This window comes from Trachurus trachurus, assembly GCF_905171665.1.
Source record: "Trachurus trachurus genome assembly, chromosome: 1".
Taxonomy (NCBI): Eukaryota; Metazoa; Chordata; class Actinopteri; order Carangiformes; family Carangidae; genus Trachurus; species Trachurus trachurus.
This window is the reverse complement of record NC_139891.1, coordinates 33,421,839-33,449,576: the sequence shown is the minus strand read 5'-3', so window position 1 is coordinate 33,449,576 and position 27,738 is coordinate 33,421,839. Positions and strand designations below refer to the sequence as shown.

Here is a 27,738-nt window from a genome sequence, read left to right as displayed (position 1 = left end):
TTGTAATGACACCAAAGTTATCTGGGTGAGGAAATGATTGTATTTTATGCTAGAAATTTGTAAAAAAAAAAAAAAAAAAAAAAAAAGTAAAAAATGGTAATTCCCCTTTAAGTCCTTTAAAATCGTGCTTTATGTTTGATTGTTTTTTTTACAGAAAAAAGTCACATGTGATTTACTGTATAATAAATGATTTAAGTATCAATGAAGTGAATTGATGAAGGTAGATTAATCTTCCTGCCGTGTTCATTTCATCCTGTATCACACATCTGACACTTCTGAGGACTGAGCAGCTGGAAGGTTTCCAGGTAAAGTGAAGACACACACACCTACACACACACACACACACACACACACAGCTCACAGCCAGCCGTTGGAGGCGAAGTCCCTCCTCAGCTGCTGCGTCTCGGCCTCGGTGAGCGGCTGCAGAGGTGATCGACAGGCGCCGCCGTGGAGACCGAACCACTCCATCGCCTGCTTGAGGGCGGGAACTCCCAACTTCCTGGTCACCTAGCAACACAGAGCTCCAATCAGTCTCTATACATACATAACATACATTACATACATTCATACATATATATATATACACCCCTCCTCCTCCTCCTCCTCCTCCTCCTCCTCCAACAACAGGAGCTGCAGTGTCGTTTCAAAGCTTTATTATCAATACCGACACTTAAAATCAGGAACGTTCAAGTACGAGCTGATTGTCGCGTAGCCGCATCGTCCTGCTGCAGCACGAGGAGGAGGAGGAGGAGGAGGAGGAGGAGGAGGAGGAAGAGGAGGAAGGGGAGGAAGAGGAGGAGGAAGAGGAGGAGGAAGAGGAGGAGGGAGGAGGACTGATGCCGTCAGGGCGCTGACATTTAACAGACTTTAACAGACACATTTTGCTGCCTGGAGGAGAAACAACATTCAGCTGCGTCTCCTCACTCTCAGACTCTGATGTTTAACTCTGTGGTGTCATAAAGTGCAAAACACTCAACCACACACACACACACACACACACACACACCGACTCGGCCAGAAGTTCACTCAAGATTTTTCAGTGAGTCCAGTGTTTAAAGGGATAGTTACGCTACGGAGGCTCATGGGATTTCTTGGTCTCCCTCATCAAACTCATCAAATACACAATCCAACAACTCCACAACGCTCTGGTGGACAAGTTGTGACCTGCACATTCACCACGCTATGAGATAATAACACAACGTTACCAGACAGAGTTGTTTTAGAGGGAAATTCATGCAAAACCGCTGATACACGTTGCCTTCAGGGACAGTTTTTCATCAAGCAGTCTCTGTATTTCCCTCTAAAACAACTCTGTCTGGTAACGTTGTGTTATTATCTCATAGTGTGGTGAATGTGCAGGTCACAACTTGTTCACCAGAGCATTGTGGAGTTGTTGGATTGTGTATTTGATGAGTTTGATGAAACCAAGAAATCCCATGAGCCTCCATAGCGTAGCTCTGAGCAGCTCACGGCTCTGCTCCACCGTTCTAAAAATAGCTTGCACCGACAATTAAAGGTAACAAACCTACTGCTATGACTATAGGGATTATGGCAATGGGCCAATTTGCCAAAATGTTGAACTATCCCTTTAAGTCTGTACTGTATATGAACCATACAGATCCTGAGTCTTTCTGCTTTATACTCTGCTACTAGTTTCCCTCAAACACTGAACAGAATAATAGAAAAACATTTAGGCTTTTATTGAACAAACCTGCACATGAATAATAATAATAATCAACCAGTTAAACAGTTTTCACTTCCCAGGCCAACACTGTAAATAAGAATGTTTTTCTTTATGTTTGGCCTGGTAAAATAAAGGTCATAAATAAAAAATAAAATAAATAGAACGTCACATTTTAGGAAACTTTATTTGCGATGTGTTGTGAAGAGGATTAATCAGTCAGCACTCGACTGAACTTTATCCAAACACATCAACTACAGATAACACTGATGAACCACTCTCAGCATTCAAAGCTCATATTATATATGTACGTATATACCATAATGTATGTACTGTATATGAATATGTATGTATATATATAAAGGTGAGAGGGTGAGACGTCCCCAGAGCCAGCGACATGCAGAGCAGCTCCAGGTGATGGTTTAAAATAAGAGGCTCGTTATCGCTGCTGTTGAACTGCAGCTCTGTTTCCTGTGGAGCAGAGTTCAGAGTTTCTTCATCTGTAACTCCACAACACAAACCTCTGTGGCGTTCACTTTCACCCACTGTGACCGGAAAACATGGAAAACTCCACTGTGTTTTCTTTACAACTTTATAAAACAATGCCCGATCGTCATTCTGACTTTTTAAACTTGTGTTTCATGTTTGTTTTATTTTATAAAGTACGTTTCATATCATAAAACATTGCATCCTGCAGTAAAACTCAGTCTGTATGATGTTGATTATGTTTGATCTATAGTAGGAATTAAAATTAAATATTTTAAAGTGCTATTTCATAGGAACACTAGATAAACTATATACTGTATATTAATTATGTCTTTATTGTCAAGGACATTGAGCTGCATTGTTTAGCATAAAAGTTGCTTTTTATAAATAAAGTTTCATTCACACAACATGAGACAAACGTTTCTCTGCTCATTTTCTTTTTGTTTTCAGCTCAAACGTTTCATCAAAGCTTCACTTAAACCACAGTCGATCAGCTCTGCCTCCAGTCTGTCGCTCTGTGTGTGTGTGTGTGTGTGTGTGTGTGTGTGTGTGTGTGTGTGTGTGCGTGCAGCAGATGGTACTCACGGCGGCGTTGGGCTCGATGAGACGCTGCTGCAGGACTCTGGCTTCCTCCCAGCGACCGGACACACACAGACGCTCCAACTCACACAGCTCGCGGCCCAACACGTTGGCCAGGGCACACACACCGCCGACTGCACCTACAGACACACACACAAACACACACACAGACACACAGACACACACACAGAGACAGGTGAGAGCTGAACAATCACTTTCCACAGACTGAAACATTTTCCTCTTCACCTTTTCATCTTCATTTCATCATTTGTGTAAATGAAGAAGGAAACTTCTTCACAGGACAAAGAAAACATTTGCTTTCAATCCTTATGACACACCACCACTGAACTCATATAGTGTACAGTATAAACAGTATAAACTTTGTGTTTTTGCATGAGACAAAGCTCAAAAATAAAATGTGAATTTCTACATTAAAGGACAATTCCGGCCATTTTTGACCCCTAAATCCTGATGGTCACCCAGTGTTGGGGGGAGCAAAAAACGCGACTCATGTTTTCATTCATCAAGAATTAAAGTCAGAGGTTCAAAGACGATCACATACCGTCGTAGTTCCCACCATAAACGGAGATTCAGCGGCGTTATTCTCATGACTCGCCACGAAACCGAAAGTAAGGAAACACTGGTCGGCTCGACCAGCATTTCTGCCACCACTAATAATAACAAAATAGACAAAACGATAAATGTATCAAAAATGGGCCCATTAACAAGTGTCGGTAGCGGAGATTCATCCACATTAACGTGAGACTTTTTTATTGTCGTGGAATTTTTCGTTCTGCCGACGGAGAAACTCCTCGTTGTCCCTTTAATGTAGAAATTCACGTTTTATTTTTGAGCTTTTGTCTCATGATGAAGACATCTGTGACAGCCAGGATCCAAAATCCTGTATTCGGTATTTAAAGTTCAGATTTCTGCGAACGCTCTGAACGCCGGTGAGTTTATGGAGGGTGGTTGAAGGGGAAGGGGTGTCGGGGTGGTGGTGGTGGTGGTGGGGGGGGCAGACCGTGGGCTCACAGCGAGCCGCCACTCAACTCCGTCGACAGTCTGTTCAGAATCTTAAATGACCCGTCCGTCCATCAATCACGGTGCAGCCGGCGCTCAGACATTAACATGCACCACAGCAAAGTGCAAGAAGCTCCTTGTGCTGCTGATAAAAACACTCCTGGTGCCGTTTCCCTCTGATTTCCATCCTCGACGGTCCCTCTTATACAAACACAATGTGGTTTTACATCTCCACTGTGAACACACACAAACTGACGATTTACCCTCAGCTTTTCTCCTTCCTGCTCTCTTTCTTTTCCTTTCTTTCTTTTCTTTCTTGCTTTCCTGACGGATCAGTAGGCAGATGTCTGTTTTATTTATTTATTTATCTATGTAAGGAGTGAGATGCACAGACATTTTCCCAGGCAACAAGATATCATGGCCTTTCAGTGTGACATCTCATTGTGCGTCTGGTGGGGGAGCGGAGCGGCAGCCTCGGGCCGCGGCCTTGGAGTCGTTCTCGTTGTTGTTGTTGTTGTTGTAGACGACAGACGAGCTGGAGGCTGATGGAGAATTTCTCTGTCTGGTTTATGTTGCTGTGGCCGGTGGACGCTCAGATCACACGGCTGACAGCGGCTTACCTAACACCTCTGACTGACTGACGGACTGACGCTCCGCCTCCTCGCTGTCAACAGAGACACCGTGAGGCCAGAGACCAGGCATCATGAACTACAGACATATGTAGATAATAATGAAAACACATGAGCTATTTCTGATCGATCAGACTTTGGACTTTAGAGGTTTTTCTGTAAAAGCAGATACTTGGAAAAGGGATCATCCCTATGTTCCCCGGATCCTATGTTCCCCATTTTGTATGGGACCGGGGAACATAGGACCCTTTTCTAGAAAAAGGGTCCTATGTTCCCCGCTTTCCCCCAAAAGGACCTGGGGGACATGCAATTTTTGTACCCACCTGGAAGTGGAGTTGTGACTTTGCAGATTTTTGCCTATTTTTGAGTGAGAAGTTGAGTTGTGACTTTGAGTGAGAAGTGTAGGCTAATTGTCCCATTGGTTGGGTTTAGGCAATGAAGAAAGGAGTTGGTTAAGTTTAGTAAAAAGACCAGGTAGAGGTTAGACAGGCCAGATAGAGAGAGTCCAGATAAGTAGAGAGAGAGAGTCCATCGACCAGCAACAGCAGGGAACATAGGACTCTTTTTGAAAAAAGGTCCTATATTCCCCGGTAACAGTGGGGAACATAAGACCCTTTTTCAGAAAAAGGGTCCTATGTTCCCCAGTATGTATTGTGACCGGGGAATATAGGACCCTTTTTGGGGAAAATGGGGAACATAGGACCCTTTTTCAAAAAGAGAGTCCTATATTCCCCTATGGGGGAACATAGAACCCGGGGAACATAGGTACGCTCCCCTTGGAAAATACTACAATTTATCTTATCTGCATCTTAAGATCTAAAGATATGGATGTAAAGAAAAAACTCTTTGAAGCTCTGAAGCTGGAGGAGAAATTTGAAGAAAAACCCTCAAAGGCCTTAATATAGAGATTAAAAGTCCTTGCAAATCATAGTAGTCTGAGGAAGGTGAATTCACCTCCGACCTCCAAGAGGAGAGATCAAAATGCCTCTGAACGCAGTTGGACAGACCTCAAACCAATCAAAGCTACGATCCAGAAAACGTAAAGCTAATGCTATTATACAGCCGAATCTAATGCTAGCTGCTCTTCAGTGGTCGCTATGTTGAATGTAAACAAAAGCTTCCAGATGTCACTTTCCTGTTGTCATCATGTTGAGTCCACCTACGTATAAAACTTGTTTGTGATTGGATACCCAGTTTTCAGGGAAATGGAAGTCGACCTCAATGTCTTCTTTTCCAGACAGATTTTCAAGGCAAGGTGAACTAACTAGCTAATCAGCACATTAGCACCAAATTTGAATACGACGAGGGGCAGTTAGCTGGCTAGCATGCTGCCTTTAGCTGAGGAAACACTGAAGACCCAACATTCACACAGTTAATAATTCACCAATTTTCTACACACTGTCATGCCAAGGAAGGGTTTGGAGAGCTTTCAGAGTTATCAAAACACTTTTGGAGTTTTTTTCAGAGCGTAGCTCTGAGCAGCTCGCGGCTCTGCTCCGCCGTTCTAAAAATAGCTTGCACCGACAGTTAAAGGTAACAAACCTACTGCTATGACTATAGGGGTTATGGCAATGGGTCAAGTTCAGAATGTGAGTACTTTTGAAACCTCTGTCAGTAACTATGGCGATACAGCGATGTCTCTGACTCCAGTATGTTAATCATTGGACCTAATCAAGCTACAGTGTTGTGTCATCAGATGAGTAGTTTCCTCCTGCAGGTCTTAACTCTTCTTCATCAAGAGGCTCCGGGAGGTTTTGATTGACAGGTGGAAGCCCCGCCCCCCTGTCAGTTTCATCATCATCATCATCATCGTCATGGGGCTCGTTGAGAGCATCAAAACTTCAACACACACTCGCAGCGTATATGGACACATTATCATATCAATCACTCGGTTTTACCTCTCACACACACACACACACACACACACACACACACACACACACACACACACACACACACACACACACACACACAGCCAATTATTCCCATATTTCAATAATGGAGATGTGATGTCAGGGAGCAAAGATCAGAGAGCCGTGGTAGTTAAAGTGTGTGTGCGTGTGTGTGTGTGTGTGTGTGTGTGTGTGTGTGTGTGTGTGTGTGTGTGTGTGTGTGTGTGTGTGTGTGTGTATATATGTGTGTGTGTGTGTGTGTGTGTGCATTTTGGTTGGTCCTCAGTTCTTCAAAGGTTTGTTTGAGCGTTTGAGGCCGTGGATGTAGTTTAGGTTTTTATTTGTGATGGTTAGAGTCTCACGCACGAGTGGTTCCTCTCCACAGGAAGACAAGTACAAGTGTGTGTGTGTGTGTGCGTGTGTGTGTGACAGTGTGTTTGACAGCGCTGGCAGAGGCAGAACATGACTCATTAGGTTCCTGAGCATCGTATTGATGCCTTTCCCCCAACGTGTTATCTAATCCAGGCGTACAGTCGCCGCTACGTGACTGACGTGTCGAGCAGCAGCAGCAGAAAAAGAAGAAGAAAACCTCCTCATCAGGCCGCTCCTCTTTTATGATTCACTGCAGCTTCACATGAAGGATCGTGTGTGTGTGTGTGTGTGTGTGTGTGTGTGTGTGTGTGTGCTTGCATGCAACATACTGTATTCCTATTAAGGTTAATATTGTGGTTGTTGCTGAACGATGTGTTTACATGTAGCAGCGGCCACAGAGATCATCACATTTGATTTAAATTACTCAGCATGTCGGCTACTTTCCTATCTATGTACTTACTTACCTATCTGTATCTGCAAACACCTCCCAACTTTCAAGACCATGCTCAAAACTCACCTTTTTAAATTAGCTTTTAATATATAATGTTTGTGTTTTATACCGTTCTTTCTTTCTTTCTTTCTTTCTTTCTTTCTTTCTATTTTGCCCAATTTAAAAAGAATACAACGTAAAACAAATAGATAATAATGAAACAGTGCAGGGAGAGGCAAAAAACCACGATGGGCTTATCTGAAGCCTCCACCTTATAAAATATTAATGTTAGAATTTAATGTACAAAAGCACAAGAAAACATGAAAAAACTCATAGAAAATAATAGTGACTAACAATAGTAACATAAATAATATATTTATATAATAATATAAGACCATGCTCAAAACTCACCTTTTTAAATTAGCTTTTAATATATAATTTTTGTGTTTTATACTGTCTTTTGTGTGTTTTATACTGTTTTATTGCTGTTTTTAATCTGAATCCCACTCTGACTTTGCTCTATTTTATAATTTTTAAAGTGTAAAGTGTCTTTGAGCATCTTTAAAAGCGTTTAAAAAAACAATTTATTATTATTATTATTATTATTATTGTTAATAAAGGTAGCTACATTGTGTAGGAATTACTCCCATCTAGCGTTGCGATTGTATATTGCAAGCAACACAATCGTATTTTTCATGCTGCATTCACATGAAATTGGGCAGACGGCAGAAGGACGACAGTCGCTGCACGTAACGGCATAAACAAGCCTCTATGTAAACAAGACAATATGTTGTCATGGCGATGCCGTATTGTTTACCTGACCCACGTTTTACCGGCTTTCTTTCTCTCGACTTCTGTGACTAAAATGACATCTGGTTTGTTAGCGACGGCCGTCTGCCCGACTGCAGGTGAATGCAGCATCAGTGTAACGCTCCATTCCTCCTCACAGCACCAAGCTTACCCGCTCCATGTAGATATGAATGATATGAACGGCTCATTCAGAGCTGAAAGGAACACTTCAGTTTGTTGATGGGGGGATTACTGGTTAATGAAAAACAGACTGAAGAACCAAATAATCGATTTTCGTGAATAGATAACAGGAGAAGTTACACAATGTCCCTTTAATGACAGGTGTGTCTGAGGATGAGAGCTGCTGTAACGGCCTCAGAAGCTTTGATATTAACATTTTAAATGGTCAGAGAGCGAGTCCCATGTATGGAGATCGCCGGTTCGACTCCCGACATACCTCCACTGTCTATTTATCTTTATGATTCTATCTAATAAAAGGCAAAGATTTATACAGTTACCATCTCTGCTTCAATAGTATCTATTTTAGACTCTAACAGACTAAACTAGACTTTATTATTACTTATTTAAAGCAGAAGTGAGTGATATATTTGTGTTAATATAAGTCTTAAATAGTTATATCTTCCGACAGCAATCACTTCTATAGAGTGTTTGGTCTGCAACACGGGTCTGTCAGTCACTCTGCTCTGCTCTGAGCCGAAGAGAAAACATTTATCGTATCCTACAGTTTTTATCCAATGAGGAGAGAGAACGGCATGCAGGGCTGTGTGTGCAGCCAAGGAACGCCGTGAATGTGGTGACGTAGCGACGAGGACTGTTATGGTGCGTTCAAGGAAACTCGTATTTTTCCGACCGTGAAGTGGTACCAGTTCGATCTGGTACGAGTTCACCGGTCAGAAGTTACGAGTGGCCGTTATAGTGACTTTCACCGGTAAAACAGGTCGGAAAAACACGAGTGGGTTGCCTGGAACGCTACAAAGTCGTAAGTTGTGACTTGAAGCTGTAATTTACGATTTCAAAAGCCTGCCTGGAACGCAGCATTAGCGAAAACGACCGGATCACTCACTTCTGCTTTAATCTTTGACTTATTTCATTAATTTTTTTTCACATCCTGTGCTTTATGGGGAGTGTGCATGTATCGTTATATATTATATATTATGTCAAGCACTTGAAGTTGCATTTTTAGTTGTATGAAAAGTGCTGCAGAAATAAAGTTCATTCATTAGTTAATTCAGTCACACAAACTCCTTGCTGAGAAAAGATTCACAGCCGTTCACACTTTCTACTCTTTTTGACACAATTATGACATAACTTCAAGCAAATTACTTAAAGTTGACTAATTATCCTCCGTGATAAACTTCATATCTCAAGTCATTTCCATACTTTTGCTAATTGGTTTTTATTTAAGTGAGATTAAACGTAGCCGTAAGATCCATCAAAGGTAAGAAAATCAATCTAAAAATAGAGCAGGTATAATATTCTTGACACTAATATTAATGTTAATATGTGTGTGTGTGTGTGTGTATATGTGTGTGTGTGTGCGTTATTTGTCTTGTATCCGGCCAATAATCAGGAAGACGTCCCTGTCAGTGGACGGGGACACACGATGCCTTCAGGGAGCTGCTCGGGTTTTATTATATGAAGCATGGGTGAAATCTGAAACAACAACAGGAAGTGACCCGGAGTGCAAAGGTTTCTGGGTAGACAAAGGTAGGGTAGAGCGGGCTAAGACGCCCCTCTGGGTAAGAAGAAAAGATTTTGGGGTAAATTGATGTAATATTTTGACGCTACAAAATAAGCAGCTGTGTTTTTGTGGAAGGATATATACACAAACTTTTTTTTAAATGTTAGCATAATAGTCTTGAGGAAGTTGATCCATTAGTTTGAACAAAAAATACCAAATACTTTTTTTGCAATACGTGAAAGTGTAAAAGTATGACTTTGGGGGGAAGACGCCCCCCACCCATATTTCTGATAAAAAAAATGTACACCATCATCTAACATAATTAACCTATTAGCTAATTAGCGGTAAAAATGTATTATTACCAGTTTAAAAAGCTTCTTAGCTGACTTTATGTCACGATAATAGCATTAAGCTAGCTGGATTCTTCACAAACTGTAGCCTGTGTACTGTACCCGTGTGTGTGTGTGTGTGTGTGTGCATGTGTGTGTGCATGTGTTTGTGTGAGTGTGTGTGCACGTGTGTGTACATGTGTGTGTGTGTAGACACCGGGGGGGCATCTTACCCCAGTAGGGGGGGCGTCTTCCCCAGGCCCTGGGGTAAGATGCCCCTTTTCAAGATTTTACATTTTGTTTTATAATAACAAAGTTGTAGTCTGGTGTGATTTGATTATCCTATAAATGTGTTAACTTAGGCATACTTCTTGTGTACATATTATGTTGACATTCAAATTATTTATTTTTTCAGAGAAAATGGACATTGTTCTTTCTTCTTTTTTTTTTTACTCTTGTGACTACAAATGAAAGACGGACTAAACCGACTTTGGTTTTTGGATAAAAGACAGAAACAGCGGCTGCGATGGCGATGGGGATGACGACCGCTCCCTGTGAGGAACAACGGCTCTGTTAGTCTCATTTTGAAGGCTTCTTACCCACACAATAGGCGGTCATGAGGAACCCCGCCGAGCCCGCCAACACCTGGAAATCCTGTGTTTTGGTTTTGTGAACAATCAGGCCGATCCGTGTGATCTGAGGAACGGATAAAAAGAAAAAGAAGAAGGTAAAAAAAAAAATATCAGGACTGTTTCATTGTCAACACTCGTCCCTCCCCGCTGTCAGGACTAATTCCTGGTTTTTTAATCCCCGGGGGAGGCCGTCACCAGGGACGACGACAAACCCAACATCTCACAAGGTAAACAAATCGCTCAAATTGAGGCGAGCACCGACTCTTTGCAGTTTGCACGGCGGAGGTTTTGGGAGGAGGGAATCGCTCAGCATCCAAAATGAAAGACGGAGAAGGAGAAAAGAGGAAAAACAGACAAGTCCCATGTGAGATATAATAGAGGAATCAACTTCAAAAGAGGAGGAGGAGGAGGAAGAGGGGGGGTGATGAATAATTTATAAGCTCCTTATTTTGTTTTGCATCTTTTAATTCTCTTTTGTCAACCCGGATATGAAGCGCAGAATCCAAATAAATCTGAAATGTTCAAAGGCAGCTCCACAGGGAAAACCTGCAGCCTCTAGTTTTTTTTTTCCTCCTTCAGTCTCCATCGCCGTTACCACAGAGGCTCTATTTTTATCCGCCGGGTGTCAATCAGTTCCCCCCCCCCCCCCCCCCCTGTATATCAGTCATTTCAAACACGCAGGACTGTAATTGATCAGTCAGTCAATCAGGTTACAGGAGCTCCTGCTGGTCTCCTGAAAGCTGCAGCACTCTGGCTATTTAGATACAGCTCCCTCAGTGGGGGGAGAATAACATCGCAGCGAGACCACGGCCGTCTGCCCCCAGTGACAGGAAAACACTCGTTAGCTTTTATTTTTTCATTAATCTCCCAACATTTATTGTCATTAGTCTGAAGTGAACTCGTGTCTCAAGATGGTGCGGGGAAAAAAATGAACCTTCTGGTGGAGAAATCCAGTTTTCTTGACTTTGGGAGAACGGCTGCTTTATTGTTGAAGGGTGAGTTCAACATTTTTGGAAAATTGGCCCATTGCCATAGTCGTTAAAGTCATAACAGTAGGTTCGTTACCTTTAATTGTCGGTGCAAGCTGTTTTTAGAACGGCGGAGCAGAGCCGCGAGCTGCTCAGAGCTACGCTACGGAGGCTCATGGGATTTTTATTGGTTTTCCCTCATCAAACTCATCAAATACACAATCCAACAACTCCACAACGCTCTGGTGGACAAGTTGTGACCTGCACATTCACCACGCTATGAGATTGTAGTGTATTATACACCTTAACTTTCTTACTTTAATATCTTGAATTGTCTTATGTTCTTCTTTGTGTGTGTGCTTTCTCTGAACTGAAGGAATGTGTGAACTGATCAGCTTAATGGGTTCCATATCCTGCCTAGAAGCAATTTGGTCTGTTGGAAAGTTGATGATTGTTTTGTTTAGCCTAAAGGCTGAAACCTTAGGTCAAGGGCATCTTCTTCCGTTGACCTATGGTAGCCCAAAAGTTATCGATTTGGTCAAGAGGTTAAATGCCAGAAAGTAAATGATCCAGATCAAGGTTGTCTTTGTTGATTAGTTGCATTCCTTAGTTTGGAGAAGGTGGAGTGTTTGGAGTTAGAAACATATATAAGGTCAGAGCTTTGGGCCAGTAGAGAGATCTCATTTTGGACAGAGATGCTCCAGGATTCGGCATTTTTGTACACTGATCTTCTTCTTGTTAATAAACTTCTTTTTTGAATACAAGCGAAGACGTGTCAGCGGTGATCCCTTCTTTTCATCAACACATCAATATACCACAAGATAATAACGCAACGTTACCAGACAGAGTTGTTTTAGAGGGAAATACATGCAAAACCGCTGATGCGTGTTGCCTTCAGGGACAGTTTTTCATCAAGCAGTCTCTGTATTTACCTCTAAAATAGATACAACGACTTCACACACTCACATTCAGACCTATGGCTGATTGTGAAATCTTTGTTTTTTTCTGTTACTCGCTCACTTTGGTTTATGTGATGTAATTCAATAACTTTAAGATCATTCAAATAGTTGTACTAAAGTATCTACTTGTGTTAAACCATCTGAACAACTTGGTGTCACCAGTGGGAGGAGGTGTTTTGTTCAATCTAAACTTTGTTTACATTAAATATGGTTTAGATTTTAGATCAAATCATCTTTTTTCTTTTTTATCTGAGGAAGAATAATGTAAATATCAAGACACATGATTATTATGAGGACTGGTACTGGATACTAGCCTGACAAACCAGACTATATCATTAACATGTCTAGTCTGGCAACGACCGGTAGACCTCGGCTCAATCCAGGGGGATGAAGGCTGTCTTTCAAACTGCCTCTGCACCAATAGGGTAGCGCTACGACCAATCAGAGCAAAGAGCAGGATGACGTTAGCCTGACAAGCCAATTAAAATGTATGTCGTCGTCGCGTTAAGCCGCCCAACGACTCTCTAAACAGATAGAGCGCTGTGATTGGTGAACACAAACGGTGTTCGAGACTTAAAAAGTTCCTATGGCTCGTTTCTAGACCCACCTACGGAGCAAATATATTTGCTGCCGCTAGAGTGCAGCTAGATTTGTAGGCTAACTGGATACAGTAATGGTCTTGAAAATGGTCTCTCGTTAGTTTGGTCTTGGTTTTGACTCGGTCTCGAGTTCGGTTGGTCTAGTTTCACCTGAACCACTTGATCAGGTTCCTGTAAAACCATTAGACTGGAGGGTTTCAAACTGGGAGGGACAGACTAGAGAGAGATGGGATCTTCCCTCCTCACAGATGCAACTATCTTTAGATGTGATGTGTGACTCACACCATCACCCAGACCCAGACCATCCTCAGCGTCCATCACAAATAAAAGACCGACCGGGAATCTGGACAGACGGTTCTTCTGGCTCCAGTCTTCAGATCCAGGCCGATGCCACGAGGCCCAGGTTGTAGCTCTCCACAGCTGGTGGGTGTGTTTAATTAGTTAAAACCAGCAATTATGCAAATTTAATGATTCACACACACACACACACACACACACACACACACACACACACACACACACACACACACACACACACACACACACACACACACACACACACACACACACACACACACACACACACACACACACACACACACACACACACACACACACACACACACAATAAGAAATCTAATTATTTTGAGGTATTAAATCTTATCTTTCTCTTTTCTGACATGTGCATCTGCTGCATAAAATCCATGTGACACGTTGTCAGATTGAACTCTTCATATATGAGGGTTTGAACAGACAAAGGGTCTTAAAGCTGTTCTTTCACAAACGTGTCCGTTTTTTGCGACAAGTGGCGATGAAAACCATCTGCAGCGTTAGTTTAAGTCTCATCACGTCGAGTCGTATTGAAGTGTTTGCTGCTGTTTCTCGGGTGTGAGCTGATGAGATGTAAACAACGGCAGCGATTAAAGATGGGATGAGGTGAGAGGAAGTGAAACTTTAATAATCCCTGAGGCGAGAGGACTGCTGAAGTCGCAAATAGGAACATTAGAAACATTTCTGTGTCAGGTTGGAGGCACACTGCAAAAACTCAAAATCTTTCCAAGAATATTTGTCTTATTTCTTGTCAAAATGTCTAATTTCTAGTCAAAACTAATCTCTTTCCACTTAAAATAAGACTTATCACCTAAACATGATCTTGTTTTTAGATCATTTTCACTTATTTCAAACAAAATTTCACTTGAAATAAGTAGAAAAATCTGCCAGTGAAAGTAAGTTTTTAGTGCTTGTAATAAGAAAGGAAAACTTGCTCAGACTTTTCTACATATTTCAAGTGCAAATATGCTTAAAAGAAGTAAAAAGTGTCTAAAAACAAGCTACCTTCTAATTTGTTGAGTCTTATTTTAAGTATAATGAGATTTGTTTTGACTAGAAATAAGACAAATATTTTTGGTAAGAGTTTGAGTTTTTGCAGTGCAGTTTGCAGAGACCTGATAGTCCAGTCTTCCACAGCATCATATTGATTTATTCACAGATATCCACTCATCATCTGTCAGGTCCGACTGCTGCCCATCATCGGCATCACAACAGAGAAAATAAAAACACGGGGCCGTCAAACCGCTGCAACGGCCCCCGACGCCCAAAATAGAAACACAACACGGTGGAAGCCTTGTGCAGCTTTGTGACGTTTATTTCAAAAGCAGCAGGAGAAAATCTGAGGGTTTTGCAGCTGTTTGATGCTTTAACGAGTCTCAGAACAGCTGCTTTTGAAAAAGGAGCGATCCACCGCGGAGAGTTAATTCACTGAGCTGCAGTCTGAGCTTCACTCTTATTCCACCTTCTCTTCTGCTTCGGGGCAGAACGAAGCGCAAAACTAAACAGCTGGAAGAGTTTCTACACCGGGGTCGGGGTCGGGGGCCTTTGTGACACAGAGGTAAATTCATGCAAAACCGCTGATGTGCGTTCCCATCGGGACAGTTTTTCATCAACAGCCTCTGCATTTCCCTCTAAAACAACTCTGTCTGGTAACGTTGTGTTATTATCTCATAGCGTGGTGAATGTGCAGGTCACAACTTGTCCACCAGAGCGTTTTGGAGTTGTTGGATTGTGTATTTGATGAGTTTGATGAGGGAAACCAAGAAATCCCATTAGCCTCCGTAGCGTAGCTCTGAGCAGCTCGCGGCTCTGCTCCGCCGTTCTAAAAACAGCTTGCACCGACAATTAAAGGTAACGAACCTACTGCTATGACTGTAGGGATTATGGCAATGGGCCAATTTGCCAAAATGTTGAACTATCCCTTTAAGATACTCCTCTCAAGGCTGTACTAAGAAATTATACAATGTGTGGCAGCCATTAATGGACGATTTCAATGAGGAATTCTTTATGTCTGCACATGATGATGCTTCGTTCTGTTGTAGTAATGCGCTTTTCTTCTTTTGTTTTGTTTTAATTTTTTTGTCCCTTAGTTGGTGTGTGGTCGTATAGAGATGTAATAATTGAATACTGATGTCTGTAATTCACTGAAGATTCAATACAAATAGTTGAATATGAAGTTTCCATCTTGGAGACGGGACTGTGCAAATGTTTTTCTACTTTTCCACTCTGTCTGAGCTGCAGCAGCTTTGTTTCACTACAGAGACTCTATTCAAAACATGCAACTCAACTGTTGTACAGGATATTTCACACACAGTTAAAGAACCAGTGAAGCAGACAGCTAGAAATGTACAGCAGATATACAATTTTACTTTGATTATGGTTCAGTATAAGGCCGGCACCACCTCCCCGAGCTTCTGTAGTAACCATAGAAACACATAGCTCTCCCCAGACACAGGTGAAACCTTAACATGGCAGCATGAGCTGATCACGGTGAGATGATGAAGCGTCTCTGGAAGAGTTCAGGAGGTTTTTAGCACCAGGGGCCACATTTATCAACCGTGCGGAGAAAAGGTTCTAAATTCTGTCATAGGAATGAAATTTAGAATGTGTACAAAAAAGTACAAACAAAGTACAAAAAAATCTGTATTTATCAAGCGTGCGGACACCGGTCGTACGCACACTAGTAAGTAATCAGTGATGATAAATCCCACCTGTTCCTAACTACCATGGTTAGGGTCATTTGCATTCAGAAACGCCTCCAATTGACCATATATGGTAGCAACAATCCCTTTAATAATGCGTGAATGGATTTTTTTCCCCACACCAATATCATGGCAAAGAGGGCGGAGAAGAGGAGTTTCTCTGTTTGGAACACTAAATGCTGCAGGTGTGACCAACAAAAGAAAAAATGCTGCGTATGGAGAAAGTAACAACTGCTGTTAATTCTGTTGGGTCAGAGGAAAGATCACTGAGAAATAAAAAAGCTGTCTTTTATATGAAGGTAGATTTGTGTCTTTATTCTTCAATCAAAAAATATATTTTCAATTAAAAAAACCTTTATTTCAATCAAAAAAACCTTTTTCAATCAAAGAAAAAAAGTGTTTTTTTATTGAAAATATATTTTTTTGATTGAAGCAACCTTTTTTTTTGATTGAATAATAACAACACAAATCTACCTGCATACGTTTATAGCTTGTCACACCAATCATTCAAAATGTCTGCTAAATTACTAATTTAGAAGTTTTTTAAATTAGGAAACAGGGAACATGTGTGAAGTTTGACATTGCTGAACACTGTGACTCCTCCACTGGGTTCTATTTGTAGTTTCACTGTTCTACCACTAGATTTTGTGTGTACGCATGGTCAGAGTTGTGCTTAAATTTACACACGTTCCTAATAAGTACAAGTTGATAAATTCGGAAAAGTCGGAATGTTCTTACGCACTCATTAAAGGAGTATTATCGCAAATCCAAATCCTTAATTCGGCCACTAGATGGAGCCAGGCGGAGCTTATCAGATATAAACAAGTGGGCAGCTGTCAGAGAGAGAGAGCAGCCTCGTTTAGTCCCCCCCCCCCCCCCCCTCCTCCCTCACCAGGCTGAATGAACGTGCAATCGCGGGAAAAAGAAAACTCGCTAGTGGAAGCGGCAGCTCTACGTCGCGCACAACCACAACAATGACAACAACAGTTCTGCAACTTCCTCCTCCTTAATAACACTGAGAGGACAGCTGAAGAAAGACACGGGACGTGGAGACAAAGTGTTCTACCAGCGATTCAGTGACTGTAAGCAGCCTAACACTGCTACATTACTTACTGTTGCATATTTGTCCGGTTCAGAGGTCGGATTTGCGAGTTCCGAGTGCATTTTAACGCAGCAAGCGCCGGGCCGGCTTGGATCATAACAAAGACAAATGCTGCATTTGCCCCACGGACACTATACTGTTGGCGATTTTTTTTGTACATTTAGTTATGGCTCCCCCCGACCCATCTTTTACATATGTCAGCTTATTTTATGCTATTACTGCTGTATTTGCGATAATGCTCCTTTAAATGAGGCAGGTGATTTGTAAATAGCTCCTGATTGGACAAATTGGACGTTGTTTTAACTGTCCTGTGTCTCAACCATCCTCTCATCTCCCACTGTCAGGAAAACATTGCCCCCTGACTGGAATTGACAATCAGCTCTGATGAACTATAGTGGCAAAGGGCCGAGCTGCATGGAAACGGTTCATATGCAGAGCGAAACAAAAGCAGTGAAGAGGAAAAAAGACAATGAAGAAGCTGCTTCTCCACAACCAATCAGAAGCAATTTACGATCAATCAGAGTAGAGGACGTCGTGCAGCGAGCGACCGCTGTGAGAGCGATGTGAAAACCTACAGGCTCGTCGGCCTCTTCGTCGCCGAGAACCTCCTTGACCAGAATAAAACAGGATTCAATTTTGACCGTGATAAAAAATGTATGACATTTTAGACGAAGTAATCTGGCAGACAGCGGGAGAGACGGACTGATGTGTGTGTCTGCCCATGTCCATGTTCTGAATTATCTTTCCTGCAACTTGTCTGCCTTCCCTCAAATTGACCCATCACCCCTTGTTTTCTGTGTTTGGCCTCTTCGACGCCCACAAATTGAGCGGGGCCAGTCTGCGCTTGAACTACACCCACGCTGCTGTCTCTCAGCAAGTGGACAAACATGTTATTTCCCAAATCAGAAATCCATTTGCAACTTCTGGCGCACACTTCCCACGCAGACAAAAAGGTGTTAAGAGCCTCGACAAGAGCGAACTGTCCTTTTCTTCCCCATCAAGTAACCCTGCAATCAGCCCCGCAGGAGAAAAACTACACACACACTTGAGTTTTTTGGCTCTTCAATTAGTCATCACCCTGTTCTCTGCAGATACTTGGCTGCTGCATGGTGAACCGGAGGGGAAAAACACAGTTTAGCGAGGGTAAAGATGTTGAGTCCAGGCTCTGGGAAAGATAATGACGGCTTTTCACATCTGTCAAGAAGTTTAAAGACAGACGCAGTCCTGAGAATTAGCAAAACGTTGTATTAGCAGGAAAACGTTCTCCATGTTTAATAACGATGTGATGTACGCAGTTGCTTCAGAAATAACATGAAATCACAAGTAGTTGAATAATATTGAAAGTTAACTTCAAACAGGAGCAGCCATTTTCTCCCTGTTGCCTTAGGAACGTTAGGAAGCTTTACGCAGTGGTGGACAGTAACGGAGTGAATTTACTTGTATTGTACTTTAGTTCATATCCAGAGGATTTGTACTTTACTTGAGTATTAGATTTCTTTGGTACTTATTACTCTTACTTGAATACATTTCGAAGACAAATATTTCTACTTTTACTCGAGTTAATTTCTAGGAAGGATGAAAAGTACTCGTTACTTTCAGGTCTGCTCTTTTTTTTTCTAAAATCCTATTGGACACAAGCTGTGTTTGTCAAAGAAGGAAACCCTAACCCCTAAAAGCAGCACATCAGTGCAGCTGCTTTCAAAGAGTTCATTCTCAGAAACAAGAGTTAAAAGCTCCTTAAATTCATTTAGAAACAATTATAGTAGGCTAATTCATGAATGTGAAAAATGATAAATTTACTCTTACTCTTACTTTTACTTTTACTTAAAGGGACAACGAGGAGTTTTGGAAAAGCGAAGCGTTTTCACACTACATTTATGAGCCTCCGCGCGCACCGTGAAATTCTTTGACCGGCGCAAGTTCCGACCATAAACGGCGATTCAGCTGCGTTATTCTCATTAAGGAAACGCTGGTCGGCTCGACCAGCATTTCCACCACCACTAATAATAACAAAATAACGATAGAGACAGAACGATATATTTAGCGAAAATGGGCCCATTAACAAGTGTGGGTAACGGAGATTCATCCACATTAATATGAGACTTTTTTATAACCGAATAGAAACTCCTCGCTGTCCCTTTAAAGCAAATTTAAAAGCATGTACTTTTGGATACTTAAGTACCTTTAGAAGCAAGTACTTTTTTACTCTTACTCGAGTAACATGTCGTCTGAGCTACTTTTACTTGTAACAGAGTACATTTTGACCAGTATTTGTACTCTTACTCAAGTACTGGGGTCGAGTACTCTCTGTCCATCTCTGGCTATACGTGATTATGCGACAAAATGTCATCATGTCTCGCAAGAAGATTTTTATCTAGCCGGAAAATCTATTAGATTTCTATATCTATATTTCTGTATCTAACTGGGAAATCTTACCGGTTTTCCATAACCTACAGAGGGATTATTTGTTTACCTACACGGTGGATGCGTGCGCAACCCGACTGCAGAAAGAACCGGTTGTCAGTTTACTCCATGGATCTGGTTTACTCAAAGCGATGTTAGCTAGCAATGTTGTCAGCGTACTACAACATTTAATGTATCACCGAGTGATTAAAGTGTTTGTTTTATACATAGACTGTAGGTTTTATAACGGCGAAAAAACGAATAAAAAGAGTATTTTAATGCTACCAGTTAAAGGGATAGTTCAACATTATGGCAAATTGGCCCATTGCCATAATCCCTATAATCATAGCAGTAGGTTCGTTACCTTTATTTGTCGGTGCAAGCTATTTTTAGAACGGTGGAGCAGAGCCGTGAGCTGCTCAGAGCTACGCTACGGAGGCTCATGGGATTTCTTGGTTTCCCTCATCAAACTCATCAAATACACAATCCAACAACTCCAAAACGCTCTTATGTCGTATTTCTTGTCAAAATGTCTAATTTCTAGTCAAAACTAATCTCTTTCCACTTATCACCTAAAAATGTACTTGTTTTTAGATCATTTTCACTTGTTTCAAAGAGATTTTCACTTAAAATAAGTAGAAAAATCTGCCAGTGAAAGCAAGTTTTTTAATGCTTGTAATAAGAAAGAAAAATTTACTGTGTTACTATGGTTACTACAGAAGCTCAGGGAGGTGGTGCCGGCCTTATACTGAACCATAATCAAAGTAAAATTGTATATCTGCTGTACATTTCTAGCTCTCTGCTTCACCGGTTCTTTAACTGTGTGTGAAATGTCCTGTACAACAGGGGAGCTGCATGTTTTTCTTCTTCCTGTGGAGTCTAAACACTTTGAGTAGAGTCTCTGCAGTGAAACAAAGCTGCTGCAGCTCAGACTCAGCGTGGAAAAGTAGAAAAACATTTGCACGGTCCCGTCTCCAAGATGGAAACTTTATATTCAAATATTTGTATTTAATTTTAATTTTAATAGATTGTATCGCGTAAATATATGACCACACACCAGCGGAAGGGGGAAAAAAAGGGACAAAAAAACAAAACAATCAAAAAACAAAGGAATAAAGGGCAATAATGAAATAATCAACAAATGGCTGCCACACATTGTAGAATTTCTTAGTACAGCCTTGAGAGGAGTTTCTTAAAGGGATAGTTCAACATTTTTGGCAAATTGTCCCATTGCCATAATCCCTATAATCATAGCAGTAGGTTCGTTACCTTTATTTGTCGGTGCAAGCTATTTTTAGAACGGTGGAGCAGAGCCGCGAGCTGCTCAGAGCTACGCTACGGAGGCTCATGGGATTTCTTGGTTTCCCTCATCAAACTCATCAAATACACAATCCAACAACTCCAAAACGCTCTTATGTCGTATTTCTTGTCAAAATGTCTAAGTTCTAGTCAAAACTAATCTCTTTCCACTTATCACCTAAAAATGTACTTGTTTTTAGATCATTTTCACTTGTTTCAAAGAGATTTTCACTTAAAATAAGTAGAAAAATCTGCCAGTGAAAGCAAGTTTTTTAATGCTTGTAATAAGAAAGAAAAACTTGCTCCACTATCAGATTTTTCTACTTGTTTCAAGTGAAAATATGCTTGAAAGAAGTAAAAAGTGTCTAAAAACAAGCTACGTTTTAATGTGACGAGTCTTATTTTGAGTATAATTAGATTTGGTTTGACTAGAAATGACATTTTGAATAGAAATAAGACAAATATTCTTGGTAAGATTTTGAGTTTTTGCAGTGTAACAGAACGTTACCAGACAGAGTTGTTTTAGAGGTAAATTCATGCAAAACCACTGATGTGTGTTGCCTTCAGGGACAGTTTTTCATCAAGCAGTCTCTGCATTTACCTCTAAAACAACTCTGTCTGGTAACGTTCTGTTACTATTATCTCATAGTTTCAAAACAGTTTCCAGATGTCTCAGATGAAAGTGTGAATAAATAAAGTTGAATGGATGACTGAATGGTCACTGTCTCTGGTAAACGTAGATCCAGTGCCTTGCTGCTCAGCAGGAAGTGGCGCCTTTAGTTGCTAAACAATGAGCTGAAACCGTCTCAGGTGATAATTCTCTGTACCCGACGCCTACTTTGTTGCACTTTTTCACATTGTCATTTTATACTTTTTTTCCCCCATTGGTTATAGCCACTTTAATACTTTAATTTATATAATATATATAATAAATGGTTATATAACTGTAGTCCTTCAGTGAAACCAGCAACAAACAGCTGATGGGATTTACTCAGAAGCACTCGTAGCTTTGTATCCATGTTTGTCATTAGAAACTAACAATGTACATTTTCTGCAGCTGAGTTGTTCATAAATATTATGGTCTGAAGGATACAACATGAATGCAGCAATAATGTAGGGCTGAGTCTAAAAATAAAGCCTTTAATTTAGGCAGCAACCCTCTTCTTCATATACAGTTTTGATGGTGGGTGGATGTGAGAACAGGAAATTGGCTCAGTCCTTTCATCAGTTTTGTTCCGATCCACTTTAAGCTTTAAAACTTTCCTGAAATAAAACTATTTCCAGGTTCGTGTTTTAAAACGTAAACTTAAAGGGACAGTTCAAGTTTTGGCAAATTGGCCAATTGGCAAATGCAGAGACTGCTTACCGAAAAACTGTCCCTGAAGGCAACGCGCATCATCTGTTGTTATCTCATAGCGTGGTGAATGTGCAGGTCACAACTTGTCCACCAGAGCGTTGTGGAGTTGTTGGATTGTGTATTTGATGAGTTTGATGAGGGAAACCAAGAAATCCCATGAGCCTCCGTAGCGTAGCTCTGAGCAGCTCACGGCTCTGCTCCGCCGTTCTGAAAATAGCTTGCACCGACAAATAAAGGTAACGAACCTACTGCTATGATCCCTCTGAACTTATAAATGTGTTATGGTAATGTAATTTTGTTTTATGATATGTACACTGCAACAACTCAAAATCTTTCCAAGAATATTTGTCTTATTTCTTGTCAAAATTTCTCATTTCTAGTCAAAACTAATCTCTTTCCACTTGAAATAAGACTCATCACCTAAAATTTGATAATTTTCACTTGTTTCAAACTAATTTTCACTTGAATTAAGGAGAAAAATCTGCCAGTGAAAGCAATGTTTTGAAAGGGAGAAAGAAAGAAGGAAAAACTTGCTCCACTATCAGATTTTTCAAGTGAAAATCTGCTTGAAAGAAGTAAAAAGTGTCTAAAAACAAGCTACTTTTCATGTGATGAGTCTTATTTGAGTCTTATTGAGATTTGTTCTGACTAGAAATGACATTTTGACTAGAAATAGGATAAATATTCTTCAAGATTTTGAGTTTTTGCTGTGTAAATTTGTCTCAAGCTTCGTAAAAGTGTTTCACATTTCACAGTACCGACCTGATCATCGGGTCGGTGTTGAACAACATGATGTAAAATGTGATTGACTAAGCTCCACTGTGGCTTCTCCTCTCTGCACTGAGTCACACAGAAGAGAAAACAAGAAGCAGTGGTTGTGGAGGTGTTTCCTTCTTACGTCTCCTCCGCTGTCTTTGAGGCCGACGACGTTGGGATGCTGAGCCAGCTGCACCACGGCGTCCAGCGGCAGCTCCAGACCGGTGTTGGCAGGAACGCTGTACAGGACCACCGGCACCGGGCTGCTGTCCGCCACCTGGGAAATTTCACAGATATTAGGCTACTGTATACTGTATATTAAACAAACAGGACGTTATCATGCATGTGTTTTTATTCCCACTTGTTCCAAAGCTTTATTATAGTGACAGCAAATAATTACTACAAAGAATATTGGTATTAAAAATGATTTTGAGAATGTGAGGAGGACAGTTCACATCAGTTTTGGTTCATTTGAATTTGTAAGATTTGAAAATATATACAGCTCTGGAAAAAAATAAGAGACCACTCCCAAAATGATCAGTTTCTCTGGTTTTACTTTTTATAGGTATGTGTTTGAGTAAAATTAAATTTTAAGAAAATTGTTTTATTCTATCAACCACCGACAACATTTCTCCGAAAATTGAAAAAAAAATATTGTCATTTAGAGCTTTATTGGCTAAACTAGACTAGTCTAAATAACAAAAATATCAAGTCTTTTCAGACCTTGAATAATAATAATAATGCAAAGAAATCATATTCATATTTATTCCTAAAGAACACAGCAAGAATATTTTAACTCAGGAAGAGTTTATAAGTGGGTAGACACACGCTGACAAAGACGTGACTTTAGGATTTTATTTTCTCGTCAGACTCCTTGGTACCTTGGTAAAGTGCTGGACGAGAGCTCGGCTGTCCATCTTGCCCTTGTAAAAACACGGAGTCACCACCAGCACGGCGTCGGCCCCAGCGGACGCCATCTTGTCCGTGAGCTTTACAGTGGCTCCGGTCGCTGAGGAGATGAAGGATGAGAAGAAGAAGAAAAAAAAAAAAAACTCACATTCAGGTTTTCATCTTCACCTTTTTAACTACACAACACTGTTTTGTTACAGTCCAATGTATTTCTGTACAAGGCCTCCATCTAATACTCCCATCAACTGGAGATATGTTTTCTTTGAGAGACTTGAATAGGACGGCGCTATGGCCTCAGGTTTTTATACAGAGTCTCTGTGTGTGTGAAGAGCAGCGCAGAGGAAGGACGGACCGAGCTGAACTGAATGTCAGAGGAACAAGAAGAAATCATCTCCTCAGCATCAACAATGTCTCATGGAAGAAAAAGGCAGATAAGACGAGCAGCAGCAGCAGCAGCAGCAGGACCTCGAAATGTTACATGATGACAGACGCACATGTTTCCCAGAACATTCATCAGTGAAATAAGAGCCAAATAGGTTTTTTTTAACCCTTTTTTTAAACAGTTTCAGCAGTGAATGGAGGAAGAGGAGCTACAGAGAAATGTCCATCTTATTTCTTATTATGTGCTGCAGTGCAGAGACGACTCCACTTCACTTTAACATCAAGGTGCTTATACTGTATCTCAAAATCTTTCTTTTCTAAGTTGGTTTAAAAGCATAAAATGTCTGCAGCTCTGAATAAACACTGGAAAAGCTTCATGCTGTTTTCATACAACTCATACAGTTTTATTTTTTAATTAAAAGTAAATCAAATAATAGTTTTTTATATATTATATATATATATATATAATTTCTTGATGGCCTTAATTTTAAAAACATGACATTTAGTTCAGTAAACGTGATGTGTTGAATAAACTCTGCTGACAGTATGGACAAACTCCTGTTTTTGTTTTGATGTGTTCAACGTCCGTGTCTGAGTTTGTTTTGACATGATCAGTTTTAAAGTAAAAGAAAAAAACGTATGATAAAAATATCTTGTTTTAACTCGACTGCTTAAAGGGATAGTTCAACATTTTGGCAAATGTAGTCATACAGTAGTAGTAGGTTCGTTACCTTTAATTGTCGGTGCAAGCTATTTTTAGAACGGTGGAGCAGAGCTGCGAGCTGCTCAGAGCTACGCTACGGAGGCTAATGGGATTTCTTGGTTTCCCTCATCAAACTCATCAAATACACAATCCAACAACTCCACAACGCTCTGGTGGACAAGTTGTGACCTGCACATTCACCACGCTATGAGATAATAACACAACGTTACCAGACAGAGTTGTTTTAGAGGTCAATTCATGCAAAACCGCTGATGCGCGTTCCCGTTGGGCACAGTTTTTCAGCAAGCAGTCTCTGCATTTCCCTCTAAAACAACTCTGTCTGGTAACATTGTGTTATTATCTCATAGCGTGGTGAATGTGCAGGTCACAACTTGTCCACCAGAGCGTTGTGGAGTTGTTGGATTGTGTATTTGATGAGTTTGATGAGGGAAACCAAGAAATCCCATGAGCCTCCGTAGCGTAGCTCTGAGCAGCTCACGCCTCTGCTCCGCCGTTCTAAAAACAGCTTGCACCGATAATTAAAGGTAACAAACCTACTGCTATGATCCCTCTGAACTTCGGACTTAAGAGAGAGATGATGTTTTCTGGTAACAATAGTAGCTGCTGCACAGTATAGGTGAGAACACACACAAACACACACACATATTGAGCCGTACATTCGCAGCCTGATCCGGCCATCAGCAGTTTGCCAGCGGGCAGCGAACGCCGCACCGCCCTCACCACCTCCACCCGCTCCTCCTCCGTCAGGTAGGGATACTCCCCGTTGGAGCCTTGAACCACCAGACCTGCGACACACAGACGGAGCAGAGGCTTTGTCACAAAGTCTGAAGACATGAAGAGAAATAAAAACCTGCAGCAGGTTCTCAAAGACACTGGAAAGAACCTTTAAGAACCCACAACTGGACTGGTCACAACTTATATGGATGTGATTTTTTTATGTATTCTCTTACATTAATTTATAAATGTATTGTTTTCTTCATTTTCAGCTACTGTGCATTCAAAGAGTTCTGTTTAAAATAAGACGGGAGAGTTGAGTTAATAAGTTTATCCAACTATCTCCAGGAAGTAGCACAATGTCACGTTGAGGCCTGGCTCTCTTTATCTTTTTATATTGTATTGTTCCATTGTTTTAGTGTTGATGTGTATGTTTATACCGCTCCTGCCCCAAACCAGCCGCCTACTCTACGACCATGTTGTGTTGTACTGAATTATATTGTGCAGCAAAGACACCCTTGTCAAAGAGATCTTGGATTGTAAGTCGTTAATTACCTAGATAAATAAATAAAACAACTAATACAAAAAAAAAAAAAAGAACTAGACATATAAAAAAACCAGCATTGGATAAATAAGGCGTAGAGAGTAAGAATAAGTTAAAGGGACAACGAGGAGTTTTGGAAAAGCGAAGCGTTTTCACACTACATTTATGAGCCTCCACGCACCATGAAATTCTTTGACCGGCGCAGGACAGACTCATGTTTTCATTCATCAAGAATTAAAGTCAGAGGTTCAAAGAGGTTCACATACCGTCGTAGTTCAATAAACGGCGATTCGGTGGCGTTATTCTCATGACTCGCCACGAAACCGAAAGTAAAGAAACGCTGGTCGGCTCGACCAGCATTTCCACCACCACTAATAATAACAAAATAACGATAGAGACAAAACGATATATTTATCTAAAATGGACCATTAACAAGTGTGGGTAACGGAGATTCATCCACATTAACGTGAGACTTTTTTATAACCAAATATAAACTCCTCGTTGTCCCTTTAAATGTACAGTATAAACACCATTATGACAGTTGTAGTAGCCGCATGAGGCCACCAGAGGGAGACACACACCATCAGGTCATTTTGCGTTTTTCTCCGGGTGTTGAATTTCGCCCTGAGCGGCGGGTCCCTAAATTACACACACACATCTGAGTGAACACACCGATGAACCTGAGTAAAGGTGAAGCGACAGAGAGGGGCCTGACGTCACAAGTTTCCCTAAAGACTAAACTTATGAAGTCACACACACACACACACACACACACACACACACCCTGTGACCCCTGACCCTGGTCTGGGATCAGGTCTAGAAGACTCCTCCACCTTTCACCTTTAAACGGGATGGTGTTGTACTTCTGCAGGTTTTCCTCCAGACGGCGGTAGTCCACGTCCTCCGCGGCCGTGAACGGAGTGGCGATGGGCGGGTAGATCCCGCTCAGGTCCAGCCTCGGCCTGGCTGCTGCTGCTGCCTGGTGGCTCTGGGTCCGACTCCATGCTGCCAGGTGGTGGCCTCCTCCTCCTCCTGCAGCTCTGCACACGGGGCTCAGCGCTCTCCAGACCCGGGCGGACAGCATCATGAAGCGGACACTGAGAGTCTCTGTCCCTGTCTCTGTGTGTCCGCTGGGACAATGTGCAGCTGCTGCAGCCGAGCGCAGAGTTAATCACTAACCTGCTTCTGCAAATATTGACCCGAGTTGAGTTGAGTTGATGCTTTTTGGACCAACTACTTTTCAACTCTTCACTCGTGACTGTGCTGTGCTCGTTCACGTGTTGCGTCAGAACCAGCTGCTGAACGCGCCTAAAGTTGAAGCACCAACCAACTCTCTGCAGGTAGCCTACAGTAGGCTAACTGTCATTCACCTGGCGGCTGGTTTTAAAACGACTGTCAGAGGGAAACACAGCTACAACAACAGAGTGACACCACGCACCGTCAGCAGAGT

At 41.4% G+C, this 27,738-nt stretch overlaps 1 protein-coding gene across 1 annotated transcript; it reads right to left on the bottom strand.

The window, feature by feature from the left end:
- hoga1 (4-hydroxy-2-oxoglutarate aldolase 1) lies at positions 1 to 27,738 on the bottom strand. Its single transcript, XM_083971048.1, has 7 exons — positions 27,129 to 27,738; positions 25,687 to 25,815; positions 23,898 to 24,025; positions 23,159 to 23,293; positions 10,509 to 10,605; positions 2,753 to 2,886; positions 1 to 507 (listed from the first exon to the last, which is right to left on the bottom strand). The coding sequence occupies exons 1-7, from the start codon at positions 27,373 to 27,375 to the stop codon at positions 358 to 360; spliced, it is 1,020 nt and encodes a 339-aa protein (XP_083827174.1). The 5' UTR covers positions 27,376 to 27,738; the 3' UTR covers positions 1 to 357.